We start from the raw sequence: 22,457 nt of genomic DNA on the forward strand, positions 1-22,457 counted from the left end.
TATATGTCAGTAAAAGACCTGTCGTACACATCAAGAAACCAAATAGAACAAATAATAATACAGAGTGCCAGCACATACTATTGTTGCCATAACCTACACAGAGAGCCCGCACATCCACTGCATACTTGCCTACCTGACCCTCTCCATGAGGGAGAAAATGCTCTGTTCCTGGACTTTCCTGGTAATGTATGATTGTCATCACCTGTGGTGAGCTAGTTAATTGATAAGAAAGGTGTTTCACCACAGGTGATGGCAATCATACATTACCAGGAATGTCCACGTACAGAGCATTTTCCCCCTCATGGAGAGGGTCAGGTAGGCAAGTATGATCCACTGTTAATGCTGCGGGAATAGCGCTACACAGGTGAGTATGTTTGTACACATCAGTAATGCTATATAATTGGGCTCTTTGTGGCATCAGTTGACCATGATGAAGGTGCATTTGGAGCACCCAAACGGCTGTTGACATTATACCAGGGACATGCAGTGTGTAAATATCTGACTGCTTTCTCTAACATCCTAGAGGATGCTGGGACTCCGTAAGGACCATGGGGATAGACGGGCTCCGCAGGAGACATGGGCACTTTAAGAAAGACTTTGACTCTGGGTGTGCACTGGCTACTCCCTCTATGCCCCTCCTCTAGACCTCAGTTTGATACTGTGCCCAGAGGTGATGGGTGCACTGCAGGGAGCTCTCCTGAGTTTCCTGCTAAGAAAGTATTTTAATTAGGTTTTTTATTTTCAGGGAGCACTGCTGGCAACAGACTCCCTGCATCGTGGGACTGAGAAGAGAGAAACAGCCCTACTTCTCTGAGTTTCAAGGTCCTGTTTCTTAGGCTACTGGACACCATTAGCTCCTGAGGGAGTCGGAACACAGGTCTCACCCTGGAGTTCGTCCCAGAGCAGCGCCGCCGTCCTCCTCGCAGAGCCAGAAGATAGAAGCCGGGTGAGTATGAGAAGAAAGAAGGCTTCAAAGGCGTCAGAAGACTTTGCGATCTTCACTGAGGTAACGCACAGCACTGCAGCTGTGCGCCATTGCTCCCATACACCTCACACACTCCGGTCACTGTAAGGGTGCAGGGCGCAGGGGGGGCGCCCTGGGCAGCAATATTAACCTCTATTATGGCATAAACACATATATACATGTACGGCTAGGCACTGTACATGTATATAAAGAGCCCCCGCCATGTTTTTGAATAATTTGAGCGGGACAGAAGCCCGCTGCCGAGGGGGCGGGGCTTCTCCCTCAGCACTCACCAGCGCCATTTTTCTCCACAGCACAGCGCTGAGAGGAAGCTCCCCGGACTCTCCCCTGCTTACTGAGGTGACAGTGGGTTTTTCAAGAGGGGGGGGCACATAATTGGCTAAAAACAAGTTATTTCAGCGCTACTGGGGAAACATTCTGTGTTTTGCCTGGGTTATATAGCGCTGGGGTGTGTGCTGGCATACTCTCTCTCTGTCTCTCCAAAGGGCCTGGTGGGGAACTGTCTTCAGATAAGAGCTTCCCTGTGTGTGTGGGGTGTGTCGGTACGCGTGTGTCGACATGTATGAAGTGGAAGGCTCACCTAAGGAGGAGGGGGAGTGTATGAATGTCATATCTCCGTCGGCAGCGCCGACACAGAACTGGATGGAGATGTGGAATGTCTTGAGTGCTAATGTAAATTTATTACACAAGAGAAGATTAGACAAGGCTGAGGCTAGGGAACAGTCAGGTAGTCAGACCATGCCTGTCCCTGTGTCACCGGGACCTTCCGGGTCTCAGAAACGCACATTGTCTCAAATAATGGACACAGATACCGACACGGATTTAGACTCCAGTGTCGACTATGAGCAGGCAAAATTACAGCCAAAAGTGGCTAAGGGCATTCGATATATGATTATTGCAATAAAAGAGGTTTTGCATATCACGGAGGAACCCCCTGTCCCTGACAAGAGGGTACACATGTATAAAGAGAAAAAGCCTGAGGTCACTTTTCCATCCTCGTATGAGCTGAGCGAGCTGTGCGAAAAGGCTTGGGAATCTCCATACAAGAGGCTGCAGATTCCCAAAAGGATTCTTATGGCGTATCCTTTCCCTGCAGACGGATAAGATACAATGGGAGTTTTCTCCTAAGGTGGACAAGGCTTTAAGACGTTTGTCAAAAAAGATAGCGCTGCCATCACAAGATACGGCTACCCTCAAGGATGCTGCTGATCGCAGACAGGAGGTTACCATGAAGTCCATTTACACACATTCAGGTACAATTCTTAGACCGGCAATGGCGTCGGCCTGGGTTTGTAGTGCTGTCGCAGCATGGACAGACTCCTTATCTACGGAAATTGAGACCCTAGATAAGGATACCATTTTAATGACCCTAGGGCATATAAAAGATGCTGCGTTATATATGAGGAATGCTCAAAGAGACATTTGTTTGCTCAGTTCCAGAATAAACGCTATGTCTGTTTCTGCTAGGCGAGTCTTATGGACCCGGCTGTGGACGGGTGATGCCGACTCAAAGAGGCATATGGAGTCTTTGCCTTACAAAGGTGAGGAGTTATTTGGAGAAGGCCTCTCGGACCTCGTCTCCACAGCTACGGCAGGTAAATCGAATTTTTTGCCTTATGTTCCCCCACAGCCTAAGAAAGCGCCTCATTATCAAATGCAGTCCTTTCGTTCGAATAAAAGCAAAAGAGTACGAGGTTCGTCCTTTCTTGCCAGAGATAAGGGCAGAGGAAAAAAGGTGCACACAGCTAGTTCCCAGGAGCAGAAGTCCTCCCCGGCCTCTGCAAAATCCACCGCATGACGCTGGGGCTTCCCTGGGGGAGTCCGCTCAAGTGGGGGCACGTCTTCGACTTTTCAGCCACATCTGGGTTCATTCACAGGTGGATCCCTGGGCAATAGAAATTGTTTCTCAGGGATACAAGCTGGAATTCGAGGAGGTGTCTCCTCGCTGGTTTTTCAAATCGGCTCTACCTGCGGCTCCCTCAGAGAGGGAGTTAGTGTTGAATGCAATACAAAAATTGTGTCTTCAACAAGTAGTGGTCAAGGTTCCTCTACTGCAGCAAGGAAAGGGTTATTACTCAACCCTGTTTGTGGTTCCGAAACCGGACGGTTCGGTCAGACCCATTTTGAATTTAAAATCCCTGAACTTATACTTGAAAAAGTTCAAGTTCAAGACGGAATCGCTCAGGGCGGTCATCGCCAGCCTGGAAGGGTGGGATTTTATGGTTTCCCTGGACATAAAGGATGCATACCTTCATGTTCCAATATTTCCTCCTCATCAGGCATTCCTGATATTTGCTATACAGGATTGTCATTACCAATTTCAGACGTTGCCGTTTGGGCTTTCCACGGCCCCGAGGATTTTCACCAAGGTAATGGCGGAAATGATGGTGCTCCTGCGCAAGCGAGGGGTCACAATTATCCCGTACTTGGATGATCTCCTCATAAAAGCGAGATCTCGGGAGAAGTTACTGGACAGCGTGTTTCTGTCTTTGAAGGTGTTACAGCAACACGGCTGGATTCTCAACATCCCGAAGTCACAGTTGGTTCTTACGACGCGTCTGACCTTCTTGGGCTTGATTTTGGACACAGACCAGAAGAAGGTTTTTCTTCCAATGGAAAAAAGTTAAGGAGCTCATGACTCTGGTCAGGAACCTATTGAAGCCAAAACAGGTGTCAGTGCATCACTGCACTCGAGTCCTGGGGAAAATGGTGGCATCGTACGAAGCCATTCCCTTCGGCAGGTTCCATGCGAGGACCTTCCAATGGGACCTACTGGACAAGTGGTCCGGGTCGCATCTACAAATGCATCAGGGGATCACCCTGTCCCCCAGAGCCAGGGTGTCTCTCCTGTGGTGGCTGCAGAGTGCTCACCTCCTAGAGGGTCGCAGGTTCGGCATTCAGGACTGGATCCTGGTGAGCACAGATGCAAGTCTCCGAGGTTGGGGGGCAGTCACACAGGGAAGAAATTTCCAAGGTCTTTGGTCGAGTCTAGAGACTTGTCTTCACATCAACATCCTGGAGTTGAGGGCCATATACAACGCCCTACGTCAAGCGGAGGCATTACTTCGCGACAAACCAGTTCTGATTCAGTCGGATAATGTCACCGCAGTAGCTCATGTAAACCGCCAAGGCGGCACAATGAGCAGGGTGGCAATGGCGCAAACCACCAGGATTCTTCCCTGGGTGGAACATCATGTAAGCGCACTGTCAGCAGTGTTCATTCCAGGAGTGGACAACTGGGAAGCAGACTTCCTCAGCAGACACGACCTGCATCCGGGAGAGTGGGGACTTCATCAGGAAGTCTTCGCGCAGATTCGCGAGTCGGTGGGGACTGCCCCAAATAGACATGATGGCGTCCCGTCTCAACACAAAGTTAAAAAGGTATTGCGCCAGGTCAAGAGATCCTCAGGCGATAGCTGTGGATGCCCTGGTGACACCGTGGGTGTTTCGGTCGGTTTATGTGTTTCCTCCTCTTCCTCTCATACCCACGGTGTTGAGAATAATAAGAGAGAAGAGTGAGAACAATCCTCATTGTTCCAGATTGGCCACGAAGGACTTGGTATCCGGATCTACAGGAATTGCTCACAGAAGATCCGTGGCCTCTTCCTCTAAGACAGGACCTGCTGCAGCAGGGGCCCTGTCTGTTCCAAGACTTACCGCGGCTGCGTTTGATCGGCATGGCGGTTGAACGCCGGATCCTAGAAAGAAAAAAAAAGGGTATTCCAGATGAGGTCATTCCTACGCTAATAAAGGCTAGGAAGGACGTGACGTCGAAACATTATCACCGAATATGGAGAAAATATGTTTCTTGGTGTGAGGCCAGGAATGCTGCTACGGAGGAATTCCATCTGGGTCGTCTCCTTCACTTCCTGCAAACTGGAGTGAATTTGGTCCTAAAATTAGGCTCCATAAAAGTTCAGATTTCGGCCTTATCCATTTTCTTTCAAAAGGAATTGGCCTCTCTACCTGAAGTACAGACTTTTGTAAAGGAAGCACTGCATATTCAGCCTCCTTTTGTAACTTCGGTGGCGCCTTGGGACCTTAACGTGGTGTTAAGTTTCCTTAAGTCACATTGGTTTGAACCACTCAAAACGGTGGAGTTAAAATATCTCACTTGGAAGGTGGTCATGTTGCTAGCCTTGGCTTCGGCTAGGCGAGTCTCGGAATTGTCGGCTTTATCACATAAAAGCCCCTATCTGGTTTTTCATGTGGATAGGGCGGAATTGCGAACTCGTCCTCAATTCCTACCTAAAGTGGTTTCATCTTTTCATATGAATCAACCTATTGTTGTGCCTGTGGCTACGCGTGACTTGGAAGATTCCGAGTCCCTGGATGTGGTCAGAGCTTTGAAAATTTACGTGGTCAGAACGGCTAGAGTCAGAAAAACAGAAGCACTATTTGTCCTGTATGCAGCCAACAAGGTTGGCGCTCCTGCTTCAAAGCAGACTATTGCTCTCTGGATCTGTAACACGATTCAGCAGGCGCATTCTACGGCAGGATTGCCGTTACCAAGATCGGTTATGGCCCATTCCACTAGGAAGGTGGGCTCTTCTTGGGCGGCTGCCCGAGGGGTCTCGGCACTACAGCTGTGCCGAGCTGCTACTTGGTCGGGGTCACACCTTTGCAAAGTTCTATAAGTTTGATACCCTGGCTGAGGAGGACCTCCTGTTTGCTCAATCGGTGCTGCAGAGTCATCCGCACTCTCCCGCCCGTTTGGGAGCTTTGGTATAATCCCCATGGTCCTTACGGAGTCCCAGCATCCTCTAGGACGTTAGAGAAAATAAGATTTTAAACCTACCGGTAAATCTTTTTCTCGTAGTCCGTAGAGGCAGCTGGGCGCCCGTCCCAAGTGCGGACTATTTCTGCAAGACTTGTATATAGTTATTGCTTAAATAAGGGTTATGTTATAGTTTACTCGGTTTTGGACCGAAACTATGTTGTTTTTCATACTGTTAACTGGTTAGTTTAACACAAGTTATACGGTGTGATTGGTGTGGCTGGTATGGATCTTGCCCTTGGATTAACTAAAATCCTTTCCTCGTACTGTCCGTCTTCTCTGGGCAAAGTTTTCTAACTGAGGTCTAGAGGAGGGGCATAGAGGGAGGAGCCAGTGCACACCCAGAGTCAAAGTCTTTCTTAAAGTGCCCATGTCTCCTGCGGAGCCTATCTATCCCCATGGTCCTTACGGAGTCACAGCATCCTCTACGGACTACGAGAAAAAGATTTACCGGTAGGTTTAAAATCTTATTTTTTCTACTATGAGATAAAACCTTTTTCTAGCATTAAGAGTGGATGTGTGGGCTCTTTGTAGAGGATATATATATATATATATATATATATATATATATATATATATATTTAGTGATGTGCACCGGACATTTTTCGGGTTCTGTGTTTTGGTTTTGGATTCGGATACGCGGCCGTGTTTTGGATTCGGACGCGTTTTGGCAAAACCTCCCTGAAAATGTTTTGTCGGATTCTGGTGTGTTTTGGATTCTGTGTTTTTTTACAAAAACACTCAAAATCAGCTTCAATCATAGAATTTGGGGGTCATTTTGATCCCATAGTATTATTAACCTCAATAACCATAATTTCCACTCATTTCTAGTCTATTCTGAAAACCTCACAATATTATTTTTAGTCCTAAAATTTGCACCGAGGTCGCTGAATGACTAAGCTAAGCGACCCAAGTGGCCGACACAAACACCTGGCCCATCTAGGAGTGGCACTGCAGTGTCAGACAGGTTGGCAGATTTAAAAAATAGATCCCAAACAGCACATGATGCAAAGAAAAAAAAGAGGTGCACCAAGGTCGCTGTGTGACTAAGCTAAGCGACCCAAGTGGCCGACACAAACACCTGAACCATCTCGGAGTGGCACTGCAGTGTCAGACAGGATGGCAGATTTAAAAAATAGTCCCCAAACAGCACATGATGCAAAGAAAAAAAGAGGTGCAATGAGGTAGCTGTGTGACTAAGCTAAGCGACCCAAGTGGCCGACACAAACACCTGGCCCATCTAGGAGTGGCCCTGCAGTGTCAGACAGGATGGCACTTTAAAAAATAGTCCCCAAACAGCACATGATGCAAAGAAAAAAAGAGCTGCACCAAGGTCGCTGTGTGACTAAGCTAAGCGACCCAAGTGGCCGACACAAACACCTGGCCCATCTAGGAGTGGCACTGCAGTGTCAGACAGGATGGCAGATTTAAAAAATAGTCCCCAAACAGCACATGATGCAAAGAAAAAAAGAGGTGCAATGAGGTAGCTGTGTGACTAAGCTAAGCGACCCAAGTGGCCAACACAAACACCTGGCCCCAGGGCCGGCGCTTCCATTAGGCAGCTGCCCATGGGTGCCGGGACCTGAAGGGCGGCCCGCTGAGGTTGCCTGGCACCCGGTAATGGTAGTAAATGATCTCTGAGATCAGTTCATCCTTTAACACTTGCATGCTGCAGTCTGTGCGCCCGCCCATCCCTTTTCTAATTTGCCAGAGGGGACATCAGCGTCAGGTGGTCCCCCCATGTGCTTCATACACCGTGACCTGATGCCGCCCCCCCCCCCTTCTCCAGTAATTTGCTGTACTGTGGGCAGACTGGACAGCCACTTCCGCCGGGACCCCCCTGCATGATGACAAAACTGATGGATCCTGGGCAGCAGGGGCACCAACTGGTCTGGAGGGCATATGGTGAGTGTGACTATGGCAGCGCTGGGGACACCGGGCATTTCTTCTCCTGCAGCTGGAGTCTGGCCTGGTGATGGCACTGCTGAGGCTCTGTAGTGCCGGCGTGCTGTGTATGTGTGCAGGGCCGGATTGTAGGACAGACGGGCGGTCATCCAGGGGCCCCCAGTACGCGACAAATATTGCGGGACCATTCTACTTGGCTGGCTCCTGGCAGCAGGGGAATGCGCGGGTGGAAAGGGGGCGGGGCCTAATGCCGTGAAGTGCCTGCCCCCATCAGAGACCTGTGCTGAAGTCTAGCAAGGCTGGGACAGGTAGTGTCTCTCCCCATCCCTCCCTCACGCTCTCTATCTCTCTAGCTCTCCCCCTCTTTCACTCTCTCTCTCCCCCTCTCCATCTCCTCTCTCTCTATCTCTCCCCCTCTCTATTCATCTCTTTATCTCCCCCCACTCTCTCTCTCTCCCTCCCCTTTCTCTCTCTCACCCTCTCTCTCCCAAGCTCTTTCTCTCCCCTTTCCATTTCTTCCTTTTCCCTTTCTCTCCCTATCTATCTATCTATCTATCTATCTATCTATCTATCTATCTATCTATCTCTCCCCCTCTCTATATATCTCTCTCTCCCTCTCTCCTCTCTCTCTCCCCCTCTCTATCTCCCCCCCCTCTCTCTCGCTCTCTCACCCTCTATATCTCTCCCCCTCTCTCTCGATCTCTCCCCACCCTCTCTCCCCACCCCTCTCTTTCTCTCCCGGATGTGCTCTTTCTCCCACTCACTACCCCTCCCTCTCTCTGTATCTCTCCTCTGTCTCACTCTTGCTCCCTTCAATCTGTCCCTCTCTATCCCCCTCTTTCCCCAACACTCTCTCCCTCTCTTTTGCTTCCCCCTCTCTGCCTCTCTCCCTCCCTGACACCCTCGCTCTCTCCCACTTGCTCCACCTCCCTCTCTGTCTCCCCCCCTCTCTCTCCCTCTCTTTGTCTCTCCCTCTTTCTCTCGCTGACACGCTCTCTCCTTGACACCCTCTGTCTCTCACTCTAGCTCGCTCCCCCTCCCTCTCACTGGCTCTCACCTCTCTCTCTCCCTGACACACTCTCTCTCTTGCTCCCTTCTCTCTCTCCCTGACACCCTTTGTCTCTCCCCCACTCGCTTTCCCTCTCCCTGACACCGTCTCTCTCCTTCCTTTCTGCCCCCTCACTCTCTCTCCCCTCTCATTCCTCTTTATTTCTCCATCACTCTCTCTTTCCCCTTTCTTTCCTTCTCTCTCCCTAACACCCTCTCTCTCTCGCTCTGCTCTCTTTCTCTCATTCCCTCTCTTTCCTTGACACCCTCTCTCTCTGGACAGAAAAAAGAAAGAAAGAAACTCTCTTGTTGGGGCACTCTTGTCTATGAAAAAATGGAATTCCACTAAACTTAACTTTATAGCCTCTGAGATAAATTTCACATGGGGCATAACTCTAGAAAGAAATATCTAGGGTTGGCGAAAATATCAGGAATAATGTTAAGAAATTTTAGTTCAATGATTCAATTCAAAACAGGGCACTGCAACAGGGTACGCTGCTGACTCGACCGCTCTCCACAGCCGCCCACTCTTTTGTCCTTCTATCTGGTCACAGCAGTGGCAGGACGCGCTCACTGCTGTCCACCGTGAGTATACATCACATATAGCAGGCAGCAGCGGCTCTCCACCTCACCGGAACTTTGTTCTACCCCTCTCCAGCTCTATTCCTCTCCTCTGCCCACACCTCATTTCTCTACTTCTCCTCTCCAGAGTGCTGTCATTGGATCATGTGTCGGCAGTGTCCCTGCGCTGAATTTAATTAATTGAATTCAACAGTAACAATCTGACTCCATTTTTCCAATAGCAAACATTCTATATACCCCCCATCTCCTCTCTAGAGTGCCGGCTCTGCAGACATGGTCACTCTGTCATCACTGCGACCCTACAGAGCTCATACATCGTGAGACCTTCTTTTCTATCACCCCTGAGTGTGCCCGGTATCCGGTCTTTAAGTGGACATATACTATGTCGACATGGAAAAAGGTCAACATGAGTTTTTTATTTTTTTTTATTTTTTTTACTTTTTCATACTTTACGATCCACGTGGACTACAACTGGGAATAGTAACCTGTGCTGAGCGCAGCAGTAGCGGAGCGAGGCATTTTGCCCGAAGCACGGCGAGCAAAGCGAGCCATGCAAGGGGACATGGAGCACTAATTGGGGTTCCCCGTCACTTTAGAAGAAAAGTACACAAAAAACCCATAAAAAACTCATGTCCACCTTTTTCCATGCCGACATTGGGGGTGATTCCGAGTTGTTCGCTCGTTAGTTTTTTTTGCTACAGAGCGATTAGTCGCAAACTGCGCATGTGCAATGTTCGCAGTGCGCCTGCGCCAAGTAAATTAGCACAAAAGTTTGTTATTTTACTCACGGCCTAACAAAGTTTTTTCATCGTTCTGGTGATCGTAGTGTGATTGACAGGAAGTGGGTGTTTCTGGGCGGAAATTGGCCGTTTTATGGGAGTGTGCGGAAAAACGCTGACGTTTCTGGGAAAAACGCAGGAGTGTCTGAAGAAACGGGGGAGTGTCTGGGCGAACGGGTGTCGACCTAGTCACTGTCAACTAATAGTGGTCGACCTAGTGACTGTTGTCCTAGTTACTGTCGACTCTATGATTCACATCCAGTGTGCCCATGCATGGTTTTATTGTGGTAGATACATCATTGAATCTAAACTAATCAGTAATACTTTCACTGCTAGCTAACTTATACATTGTACCCATCTATGTGGCAGACTTATTTTGAACTGCCCTTTAATGATTCTGATTTGCATTGACACATTGTTAGCCAGTTCAGCAACACACTATTGTTTGTTACCATACAGAGGGAATCTGTTAACCATTAATGACAGGTTATTGAGATGGACTGCATATGCCACTCATGTATTTTGTGACTGCGTGTGTTACTAATTTATTGTGTGTGTGTGTGTGTGTGTGTGTGTGTGTAAATTGCTTTGGCCTAATATAGAGGGTCACTCCAAGTTGATCGAGGGCAGTATGCAGAATTTTTGCCTAGGGTGTTGTGAAACATTGCACCGGCCCTGCCTGGCCCATCTAGGGGTGGCACTGCAGTGTCAGACAGGATGGCAGATTTAAAAAATAGTCCCCAAACAGCGCATGATGCAAAGAAAAAAAGAGGTGCAATGAGGTAGCTGTGTGGCTAAGCTAAGCGACACAAGTGGCCGACACAAACACCTGGCCCATCTAGGAGTGGCACTGCAGTGTCAGACAGGATGACAGATTTAAAAAATAGTCCCCAAACAGCACATGATGCAAAGAAAAAAAGAGGTGCAATGAGGTAGCTGTGTGGCTAAGCTAAGCGACCCAAGTGGCCGACACAAACACCTGGCCCATCTAGGAGTGGCACTGCAGTTTTCTAACGAGAGGATGAGTACTTCCATCCTCATGTGAATCTGAACCACTATCCATGAACATAGGCCAGGGCCTCAGCCGTTCCTTGCCACTCCATGTCGTAAATGGCATATTGGCAAGTTTACGCTTCTCATCAGACGCTTTTAATTTTGATTTTTGGGTCATTTTACCGAACTTTTGTTTTTTGGATTTTACATGCTCTCTACTATGACATTGGGCATCGGCCTTGGCAGACGACGTTGATGGCATTTCAACGTCTCGGCCATGACTAGTGGCAGCAGCTTCAGCACAAGGTGGAAGTGGATCTTGATCTTTCCCTATTTTACCCTCCACATTTTTGTTCTCCATTTTTTAATGTGTGGAATTATATGCCAGTAATATATCAATAGCAATGGTCTACTGTACCGTACTGCTATATATTATATACTGGTGGTCAGCAAAATTATGCACTGTCCTCCTACTACTGCGCACAACAACTAAAATGCACCACAGGTATGGATGGATAGTATACTTGACGACACAGAGGTAGGTAGAGCAGTGGACTACTGTACCGTACTGCTATATATTATATACTGGTGGTCAGCAAAATTATGCACTGTCCTACTACTGCGCACAACAACTAAAATGCACCACAGGTATGGATGGATAGTATACTTGACGACACAGAGGTAGGTAGAGCAGTGGACTACTGTACCGTACTGCTATATATTACATACTGGTGGTCAGAAAAATTATGCACTGTCCTCCTACTACTGCGCACAACAACTAAAATGCACCACAGGTATGGATGGATAGTATACTTGACGACACAGTGGTAGGTAGAGCAGTGGACTACCGTACCGTACTGCTATATATTATATACTGGTGGTCAGCAAAATTATGCACTGTCCTCCTACTATATAGTACAATGCAGCACAGATATTAAGCGTTTTTCAGGCAGAGAACGTAGATATTTTCAGCACAATGAGCACAGATATTTGCAGCACACTGAGCACAACTGAGAGAACGCTGCACACGTCCTCTCCCTATCATCTCCAATGCACGAGTGAAAATGGCGGCGACGCGCGGCTCCTTATATAGAATACTAATCTCGCGAGAATCCGACAGCGGGATGATGACGTTCGGGCGCGCTCGGGTTAACTGAGCAAGGCAGGAGGAACCGAGTCTGCCTCGGACCCTTGTAAAATGGGTGAAGTTAGGGGGGGTTCGGATTCCGAGGAACCGAACCCGCTCATCTATAATATATATATATATATATATATATATATAAAAATAAGATTTTAAACCTACCGGTAAATCTTTTTCTCGTAGTCCGTAGAGGATGCTGGGACTCCGTAAGGACCATGGGGATAGACGGGCTCCGCAGGAGACATGGGCACTTTAAGAAAGACTTTGACTCTGGGTGTGCACTGGCTCCTCGCTCTATGCCCCTCGTCCAGACCTCAGTTAGAGAAACTGTGCCCAGAGGAGACGGACAGTACGAGGAAAGGATTTTTGTTAATCCAAGGGCAAGATTCATACCAGCCACACCAATCACACCGTATAACTTGTGATATACTATCTAGTTAACAGTATGAAAAACAACATATCATCGGTTCAAACCCGATGAAACCATAACATAACCCTTATGTAAGCAATAACTATCTACAAGTCTTGCAGAAGTAGTCCACACTTGGGACGGGCGCCCAGCATCCTCTACGGACTACGAGAAAAAGATTTACTGGTAGGTTTAAAATCTTATTTTCTCTAATGTCCTAGAGGATGCTGGGACTCCGTAAGGACCATGGGGATTATACCAAAGCTCCCAACCGGGCGGGAGAGTGCGGATGACTCTGCAGCACCGATTGAGCAAACAGGAGGTCCTCCTCAGCCAGGGTATCAAACTTATAGAACTTTGCAAAGGTGTTTGACCCCGACCAAGTAGCAGCTCGGCACAGCTGTAGTGCCGAGACCCCCCGGGCAGCCGCCCAAGACGAGCCCACCTTCCTAGTGGAAGGGGCCTTAACCGATTTCGGTAACGGCAATCCTGCCGTAGAATGCGCCTGCTGAATCGTGTTACAGATCCAGCGCGCAATAGTCTGCTTTGAAGCAGGGCCGCCAACCTTGTTGGCTGCATACAGGACAAACAGTGCTTCTGTTTTTCTGATCCTAGCCGTTCTGGCCACATAAATTTTCAAAGCCCTGACCACATCAAGTGACTCGGAATCCTCCAAGTCACGTGTAGCCACAGGCACGACAATAGGTTGGTTCCTGTGAAAGGATGATACCACCTTAGGTAGGAATTGAGGGCGGATCCGCAATTCCGCTCTATCCATATGGAAAACCAGATAGGGGCTTTTATGTGATAAAGCCGCTGATTCCGAAACTCGCCTAGCCGAAGCCAAGGCTAGCAACATGACCACCTTCCAAGTGAGATATTTCAACTCCACTGTTTTAAGTGGTTCAAACCAATGTGACACAAACCAATGTGACTTAAGGAAACTTAACACCACGTTAAGGTCCCAAGGCGCCACTGGAGGTACAAAAGGAGGCTGAATATGCAGTACTCCCTTCACAAAAGTCTGCACTTCAGGTAAAGAGGCCAATTCCTTTTGAAAGAAAATGGATAAGGCAGAAATCTGAACTTTAATGGAGCCTTATTTTAGGCCCAAATTCACTACAGTTTGTAGGAAGTGAAGAAAACGGCCTAGGTGGAATTCTTCCGTAGGAGCATTCCTGGCCTCACACCAAGAAACATATTTTCGCCATATTCGGTGATATAATGTTTAGATGTCACGTCCTTCCTAGCCGTTATTAGCGTAGGAATGACCTCATCCGGAATACCCTTTTCCGCTAGGATCCGGCGTTTAACCGCCATGCAGTCAAACGCAGCCACGGTAAGTCTTGGAACAGACAGGGACCTTGTTGTAACAGGTCCTGCGTTAGAGGAAGAGGCCACGGATCTTCTGTGAGCATTTCCTGCAGATCCGGATACCAGGTCCTTCGTGGCCAATCCGGAACAATGAGGATTGTTCTCACTCCTCTTTTTCTTATTATCCTCAACACCTTGGGTATGAGAGGAAGAGGAGGAAACACATAGACCGACTGGAACACCCACGGTGTCACTAGGGCGTCCACAGCTACCGCCTGAGGGTCTCTTGACCTGGCGCAATACCTTTGTAGCTTTTGTTGAGACGGGACGCCATCATGTCTATTTGAGGCAGTCCCCACCGACTTGCAATCTGTGCGTAGACTTCCTGATGAAGTCCCCACTCTCCCGGATGCAGGTCGTGTCTGCTGAGGAAGTCTGCTTCCCAGTTGTCCACTCCCGGAATGAACACTGCTGACAGAGCGCTTACATGATTTTCCGCCCCGCAAAGAATTCTGGCGGCTTCCGCCATCGCCACTCTGCTCCTTTACATGAGCTACTGCGGTGACGTTGTCTGACTGAATCAGAACTGGTCGATCGCGAAGTAAGATCTCCGCTTGACGTAGGGCGTTGTATATGGCCCGTAGTTCCAGGATGTTGATGTGAAGACAAGCCTCTTGACTTGACCAAAGGCCTTGGAAATTTCTTCCCTGAGTGACTGCTCCCCAACCTCGGAGGCTCGCGTCCGTGGTCACCAGGATCCAGTCCTGAATGCCGAACCTGCGGCCCTCTAGAAGGTGAGCACTTTTCAGCCACCACAGGAGAGATACTCTGGCCCTGGGGGACAGGGTAATCCGCTGATGCATTTGCAGATGTGACCCAGACCATTTGTGCAATAGGTCCCACTGAAAGGTCCTTGCGTGGAATCTGCCGTAGGGAATGGCTTCGTATGTCGCCACCATTTTTCCCAGGACGTGAGTGCAATGATGCACTGACACTTGTTTTGGCTTCAACAGGTTCATGACTAGAGTCATGAGTTCCTGAGCCTTTTCTGTCGGAAGAAAAACCCTCTTCTGGTCTGTGTCCAGAATCATGCCCAAGAAGAGCAGACGAGTTGTAGGATTCAGCTGCGACTTTGGAAGATTGAGAACCCAACCGTGTCGCTGTAACACATTCAGTGAAAGTGATACGCTGTTCAGCAACTTCTCCCGTGATCTCGCTTTTATGAGGAGATCGTCCAAGTATGGGATAATTGTGACACCCTGCTTGCGCAGGAGCACCATCATTTCCGCCATTACCTTGGTGAAAATTCTCGGGGCCGTGGAAAGCCCAAACGGCAACGTCTGAAATTGGTAATGACAATCCTGTACCGCAAATCTCAGGTACGCCTGATGAGGAGGATATATGGGAACATGCAGGTATGCATCCTTTATGTCCAGAGATACCATAAAATCTCCCCCTTCCAGGCTGGCGATGACCGCTCTGAGTGATTCCATCTTGAACTTGAACCGTTTTAAGTAAAGGTTCAGGGATTTTAAATTCAAAATGGGTCTGACCGTACCGTCCGGTTTCGGGACCACAAACAGAGTTGAGTAGTACCCCCCTTCCCTCTTTGAAGCCGGGGAACCTCTACCATCACTTGTTGAAGACACAATTAGTGAATCGCATGTAACATTATCTCCCTTTCCAGGGGGGAAGTCGGTAGTGCCGATTTGAAAAAACGGCGAGGAGGTACCTCTTCGAATTCCAGCTTGTAACCCTGGGAAACAATTTCTATTGCCCAGGGATCCACCTGTGAGTAAACCCAGATGTGGCTGAACAGTCGAAGACGTGCCCCCACTGGAGCGGACTCCCTCAGGGGAGCCCCAGCGTCATGCGGTGGATTTTGCAGAGGTCGGGGAGGACTTCTGTTCCTGGGAACTAGCTGTGTTATGCAGTTTTTTTTACCTCTGCCCTTACCTCTGGCAAGAAAGGACGATCCACGTACTCTCTTGCTTTTATTGGAACGAAAGGACTGCATTTGATAATGAGGCGTTTTCTTAGATTGTGAGGGAATATATGGCAAAAAAATCGATTTACCTGCCGTAGCCGTGGAGACGAGGTCCGAGAGGCCCTCTCCAAACAATTCCTCACCCTTGTAAGGCAACAACTCCATATGCCTCTTGGAGTCGGCATCACCTGTCCACTGTCGGGTCCATAAGACATGCCTAGCAGAAATAGACATAACGTTTATCCTGGAATCCAGTAAACTAATGTCTCTTTGAGCATCCCTCATATATAAGACAGCATCTTTGATATGCCCTAGGGTCTCAATATCCGCTGATAAGGAATCTGTCCATGCTGCTACAGCACTACAAACCCAGGCCGACGCAATAGCCGGTCTGAGTAACGTACCAGAATGTGTGTAAATGGACTTCAAGGTAACCTCCTGCTTGCGGTCAGCAGGATCCTTGAGGGTAGCCGTATCTTGGGATGGAAGCGCTATCTTTTTTGATAAGCGTGTCAAAGCTTTGTCTACCCTAGGGGAGGATTCCCACCGTATTCTGTCCTGTGACGGGAAAGAATACGCTATTAGAATCCTTTTGGGAATCTGCAGTTTTTTGTCTGGAGTTTCCCACGCTTTTTCGCATAATTCGTTCAGCTCATGTGAGGAGGGAAAGGTGACCTCAGGTTTCTTTCCCTTATACATGTGTACCCTCGTGTCAGGGACAGGGGGTTCCTCAGTGATATGCAAAACATCTTTTATAGCGATAATCATATATCAAATACATTTAGCCACCCTTGGCTGTAATTTTGCATCATCGTAGTCGACACTGGAGTCTGAATCCGTGTCGGTATCTGTGTCAACTATTTGGGCTTCTGAGACCCCGAAGGTCCAGGCGACATTGGGACAGGCATGCTTTGACTCCCTGACTGTAACCCAGCTTCAGCTTTGTCTAATCTTTTGTTCAATAAATTAACATTAGTACTTAAAACATTCCACATATCCATCCAGTCAGGTGTCGGCACTGCCAACGGAGACCTAACATTCATACACTCCCCCTCCTCCTTAGGTGAGCCTTCAATCTCAGACATGTCGACACACACGTATCGACACACCCCACACACACAGGGAAGCTCTTTTCTGAAGACAGGTTCCCCACCAGGCCCTTTGGAGAGACAGAGAGAGAGTATGCTAGCACACACCCAAGCGCTATATGACCCAGGAAAAAACACAGTATGTTTACCCAGTAGCGCTTTTGTAATGTATATGCGCCAATTATGTGCACCCCCTCTACTTTAAAACCCTTCTTTCACCGTGTGTCAAGCAGGGGAGAGTCCGGGGAGCTTCCTCTCAGCGGTGCTGTGGAGAAAAATGGCGCTGGTGAGTGCTGAGGGAGAAGCCCCGCCCCCTCGGCGGCGGGCTTCTGTCCCGCTCTAAATTTCCAATAACATGGCGGGGGCTCTTTATATACATGTACAGTGCTCAGCTGTACATGTATATATACATATATGCCACAGGAGAGGTTTATATTGCTGCCCAGGGCGCCCCCCCTGCGCCCTGCACCCTTACAGTGACCGAGGTGTGTGAGGTGAATGGGAGCAATGGCGCACAGCTGCAGTGCTGTGCGTTACCTCAGTGAAGATCCTGAAGTCTTCTGCCGCCTGTGATGTCTTTTCCTCACATACTCACCCGGCTTCTTACTTCCGGCTCTGCGAGGAGGACGGCGGCGCGGCTCTGGGACGGACGGCGAGGGTGAGACCTGCGTACCGATCCCTCTGGAGCTAATGGTGTCCAGTAGCCAAAGAAACAGAGCCCTGAAACTCAGAGAAGTGGGTCTGTTTCTCTCTCGTCAGTCCCTCGATGCAGGGAGTCTGTTGCCAGCAGACTCCCTAAAAATAAAAAACCTAACTAAAATGCTTTCTTTACAGGAAACTCAGGAGAGCTCCTGAAATGCACCCAGTCTCCACTGGGCACAGTATCAAACTGAGGTCTGGAGGAGGGGCATAGAGGGAGGAGCCAGTGCACACCCAGAGTCAAAGTCTTTCTTAAAGTGCCCATGTCTCCTGCGGAGCCCGTCTATCCCCATGGTCCTTACGGAGTCCCAGCATCCTCTAAGACGTTAGAGAAATATATATATATATATATATATATATATATATATATATATATATACACAGTATCAGACTGGGGCATGAATGGTCCACCTGGGGACTACAGTGGTAGGGGCCCATGTGTAGGAGTGTGTACAGTCTCCAGAAGGGGTGTGGCCAGCTGCCAGAGAGTATTCGCTGACCATCTGAGAGTGCATGTTCAGGACCCCTTGATAAATAAATACAGTATAGTAAATACGGGTGTGTATTGCGTGACCGGCGATCAGCCACTGGTTATACTCCCACACTATGGGTGTCGTGGACACCCACGAGTGGGAATAGTCCCTGTTGGTCGGCATGCTGACCAACGGGATTGTGAGGGTGCGGTATGTAGGGGGAGGTAATGTGACTGGTCACATAACTACACATAACATTCATGTAACTACAGCCTGTAAATACTGCTAGTGCATGTATGATAATGTAGCAGATTAATAACACCAATGCAATGTAGATAATACAGAATAGTCCTGTGCAGTATAAGGAATCATATGTATAATTCAAGTGCGCAGTCTAGAACCTGGGGGGTCATTCAGATCTGATCACTGGGCTTGCTTTTTTTGCTGTCCTGCATTCAGATAGTTGCCGCCTACAGGGGGATTGCATTTTTGCCGTGCAAGTGTGTGATTGCATGTGTAGCTGAGCTGCTAAAAATTAGTTTGTGTAGTCTCTGCGCAGCCCAGGACTTACTCTTATAGGCCCTCATTCCGAGTTGTTCGCTCGGTAAAAATCTTCGCATCGCAGCGATTTTCCGCTTAATGCGCATGCGCAATGTTCGCACTGCGACTGCGCCAAGTAAATTTGCTATGCACTTAGTAATTTTACTCACGGCTTTTTCATCGTTCTGGCGATCGTAATGTGATTGACAGGAAATGGGTGTTACTGGGCGGAAACAGGCCGTTTTATGGGCGTGTGGGAAAAAACGCTACCGTTTCCGGAAAAAACGCAGGAGTGGCCGGAGAAACGGAGGAGTGTCTGGGCGAACGCTGGGTGTGTTTGTGACGTCAAACCAGGAACGACAAGCAGTGAACTGATCGCAGATGCCGAGTAAGTCTGGAGCTACTCAGAAACTGCTACAAGGTGTGTAATCGCAATATTGCGAATACATCGTTCGCAATTTTAAGATGCTAAGATTCACTCCCAGTAGGCGGCGGCTTAGCATGAGCAAATCTGCTAAAATCCGCTTGCGAGCGAACAACTCGGAATGACCTCCATAGTGCGATTGAATCCTGCTGATCGTGCCGGAGCTGACGTCAGACACCCTCCCTGGAAACGCTTGAGCCCGCATGCGTTTTTCTGGATGCTCCCTGAAAACGGTCAGTTGCCACCCACAAATGGACTCTTCCTGACAATCACCTTGCATATGCCCATGCAAATGGATCCTTTGCACCATCCCGTTGCTGACCAGCGATGCCCGTTGTAGCTATCCGACGCGCCTGCGCATTGCAGTACATGCGCACTTCTGATCTGATCGCCTGCTGTGCAAAAATACACTGCAGTGATCAGATATGAATGACCCCCCTGATTCCTAAAGGAGGAGGTGGGGCCCCGTGCAGTGTGGCCCACCGGGGGGGGGGGTCCCCATGGAGCCAGTACAACCCTGTATATACATCTGTATTTTACACTGTGTGCTCAACACTATTGGGGCTGTCAAGGTTCACCATACAATAATAGTTATTAATCCCAAATCCCTCTACAGAATGCCTATTTGATTTATGCATCTATACCCACCTATTTTCCCCATATGATCAATTCTTTTCATATCCCAGGAACAGAAAACCAAAGCTGCCTACTATAATACCAACACTTTGCTGATGAGCGTCCTGATCTTGATCTTTGGCGGAACCGAAAGCTTGGGCAACACATTGTGTTACACGCTTTTACTACTTATGAAACACCCCAATGTAGCAGGTATGTGCTTTGTCCAGGACAAGTCATTAAATTATCATCATTATACCAGATATTTCTTTCATACAAGAATTATGTTATATTCTGTCTCCACAGAGAAGGTCTACCAAGAGGTAGACGATGTCCTTTGTGGCCAACCTCCAAATTATGAGGACAGACATAAGATGCCTTATACTGAAGCTTTTATACACGAGGTTCAGAGATTTGCTGATGTAGCTCCACTGAATGTTTTACATGAGCTGACAAAGGACACCGAGTTTCGCAATTATACATTGCGCAAGGTAACCCTAGTACAAAGAAAATTAAACAATAAAAAATGTTAAGTGTTTTAAACCTTTTTTTCCCATATTGCCAGGGAACAGTCATCCTCCCACTACTGACTAGTGTACACTATGACACGACCCAGTTCAACAACCCTAAGGAATTTAACCCAAACAACTTTCTGGATGGAAATGGGAAGTTTAAGAAGAACAATGCACTGATGCCATTCTCAGCAGGTGAGGGTCACCCTGTCTCTGCAGATCCCCCTCCTGTACTCAGGGCCGCTGCAAGGTTTCTCAACACCCTAGACAAAACTTCAGCCTGCTGCCCCCCCTCCCTCCACAAACCACTCACCAGTACCCACTCTCCAGCCCCTCGGGTGAAAGTGTGGAGGTAGCATCTTAGAAGTTCAAGAGACGTGGTCTGCATTAAGTTAAACAATGATGCATCTCTCAGAGTTATCCTTAATTTTATGATAAGTAGACTAGGGCTGGGTTTACCTTGTAAATGATTGCTGCTTTAAAAAAAAACCCAGCCATTCTCAGTTGACATTCCGCACTTCTGGCACACTTGGACGCTGTTACATTTCCTCCAATGTATGGACACTGTCAAACACATGATACAAGTTACAATGTGATCACTCTCAAATTAAAACTGAGCACACATTCACATCCATACATTTCTCATGGACGGTCCATACATTTCTCATGAACGGTGTGACTAAACAATATGGAAAACAAACTGGGATCATTGCAGAACAATAAACAATACACAATCATTTTGACAATTTTTAGCATAAAAATAAGTATGCTCAATCAGTATGGTAATACTATATATACAGAAATAAGCTGTATTCTTATAGCTGAGAAATTGTTATTAAACACAATGGAGAAGATTAAATTAGCTGCGTGGTTTACAGAAAATGGAAAAAGGGGGAGGGAGTGACACAATTACGGTCGCTGGTGGTACAAACGTCTACATATGACAATCATCACAAATGATTAAAAACAAATACTGAAACAGAAATAATACATCCCTTAAGAATGATGTTATGTCCTTTTATTGTCCCTGTGTGGTCAAAAGATGTCCGTTTACTCATTTATTCCAAAGTGAAACAGAAATAAAGAGTACCAATGTGCAGTGCCGTAACTAGACATATTTTAGCGCTGTGTGCAAGAAACGGCATTGGCGCCCCCCCTTAACGTAAACCAGCGGCAGTGCGCGCCGTAGGCGCACGCAAAAAATATAGAGGCGTGGCTTCATGGGAAAGGGGTGTGGCCACAAAATAATACCAGTTCATAATTATGCACAGTAGTCTCCATTATTCAATTTACGCCGCACAGTAGCGCCACGACACCAGGCAGAGCCCCTTTTTACATATTACGGCAGGCAGCATCCCCTTTTTACACATTACGTCAGACAGCGTCCTCTTTTTACACATTACAGCAGACAGCGTCCCCTTTTTACACATTATGGCAGACAGCGTCCCCTTTTTACACATTACGGCGGACAGCGTGCCCTTTTTACACATTACGGCGGACAGCGTCCCCTTTTTACACATTACGGCAGACAGCGCCCCCCTTTTTACACATTACGGCAGACAGCGCCTCCCTTTTACACATTACGGCAAACAGCGCCTCCTTTTTTACACATTACGGCAGACAGCGCCTCCTTTTTACACATTACGGCAGACAGCGCCCCCTTTTTACACATTACGGCAGACAGCATCCCCTTTTTACACATTACGGCAGACAGCGTGCCCTTTTTACACATTACGGCGGACAGCGTCCCCTTTTTACACATTACGGCAGACAGCGTCCCCTTTTTACACATTACAGCAGACAGAGTCTCCCTTTTTACACATTACGGCAGACAGCGCCTCCTTTTTACACATTACGGCAAACAGCGCCTCCTTTTTACACATTACGGCAGACAGCGCCTCCTTTTTACACATTACGGCAGACAGCGCCCCCTTTTTACACATTACGGCAGACAGCGTCCCCTTTTTACACATTACGGCAGACAGCGTGCCCTTTTTACACATTACGGCGGACAGCGTCCCCTTTTTACACATTACGGCAGACAGCGTCCCCTTTTTACACATTACGGCGGACAGCGTCCCCTTTTTACACATTACGGCAGACAGCGTCCCCTTTTTACACATTACGGCAGACAGCGCCTCCTTTTTACACATTATGGCAAACAGCGCCTCCTTTTTCACACATTAC

General features: G+C 48.1%; 1 protein-coding gene across 4 annotated transcripts in view; it reads left to right on the forward strand.

Annotated features, from left to right (window-relative positions):
* The window catches only part of LOC134949241 (cytochrome P450 2F2-like), a 157,386-nt gene that overhangs the window by 113,385 nt on the left and 21,544 nt on the right, over positions 1–22,457 (forward strand). For all 4 annotated transcript variants that reach the window (XM_063937714.1, XM_063937716.1, XM_063937715.1 and 1 more), the window contains 3 exons: positions 19,830–19,971; positions 20,065–20,249; positions 20,324–20,465. In XM_063937714.1, coding sequence (XP_063793784.1) covers positions 19,830–19,971; positions 20,065–20,249; positions 20,324–20,465 — 469 coding nt within the window. The remainder of the gene's footprint in view (positions 1–19,829; positions 19,972–20,064; positions 20,250–20,323; positions 20,466–22,457) is intronic.

The sequence above is a fragment of the Pseudophryne corroboree genome, chromosome 8 (genome assembly GCF_028390025.1).
Source record: "Pseudophryne corroboree isolate aPseCor3 chromosome 8, aPseCor3.hap2, whole genome shotgun sequence".
Taxonomy (NCBI): Eukaryota; Metazoa; Chordata; class Amphibia; order Anura; family Myobatrachidae; genus Pseudophryne; species Pseudophryne corroboree.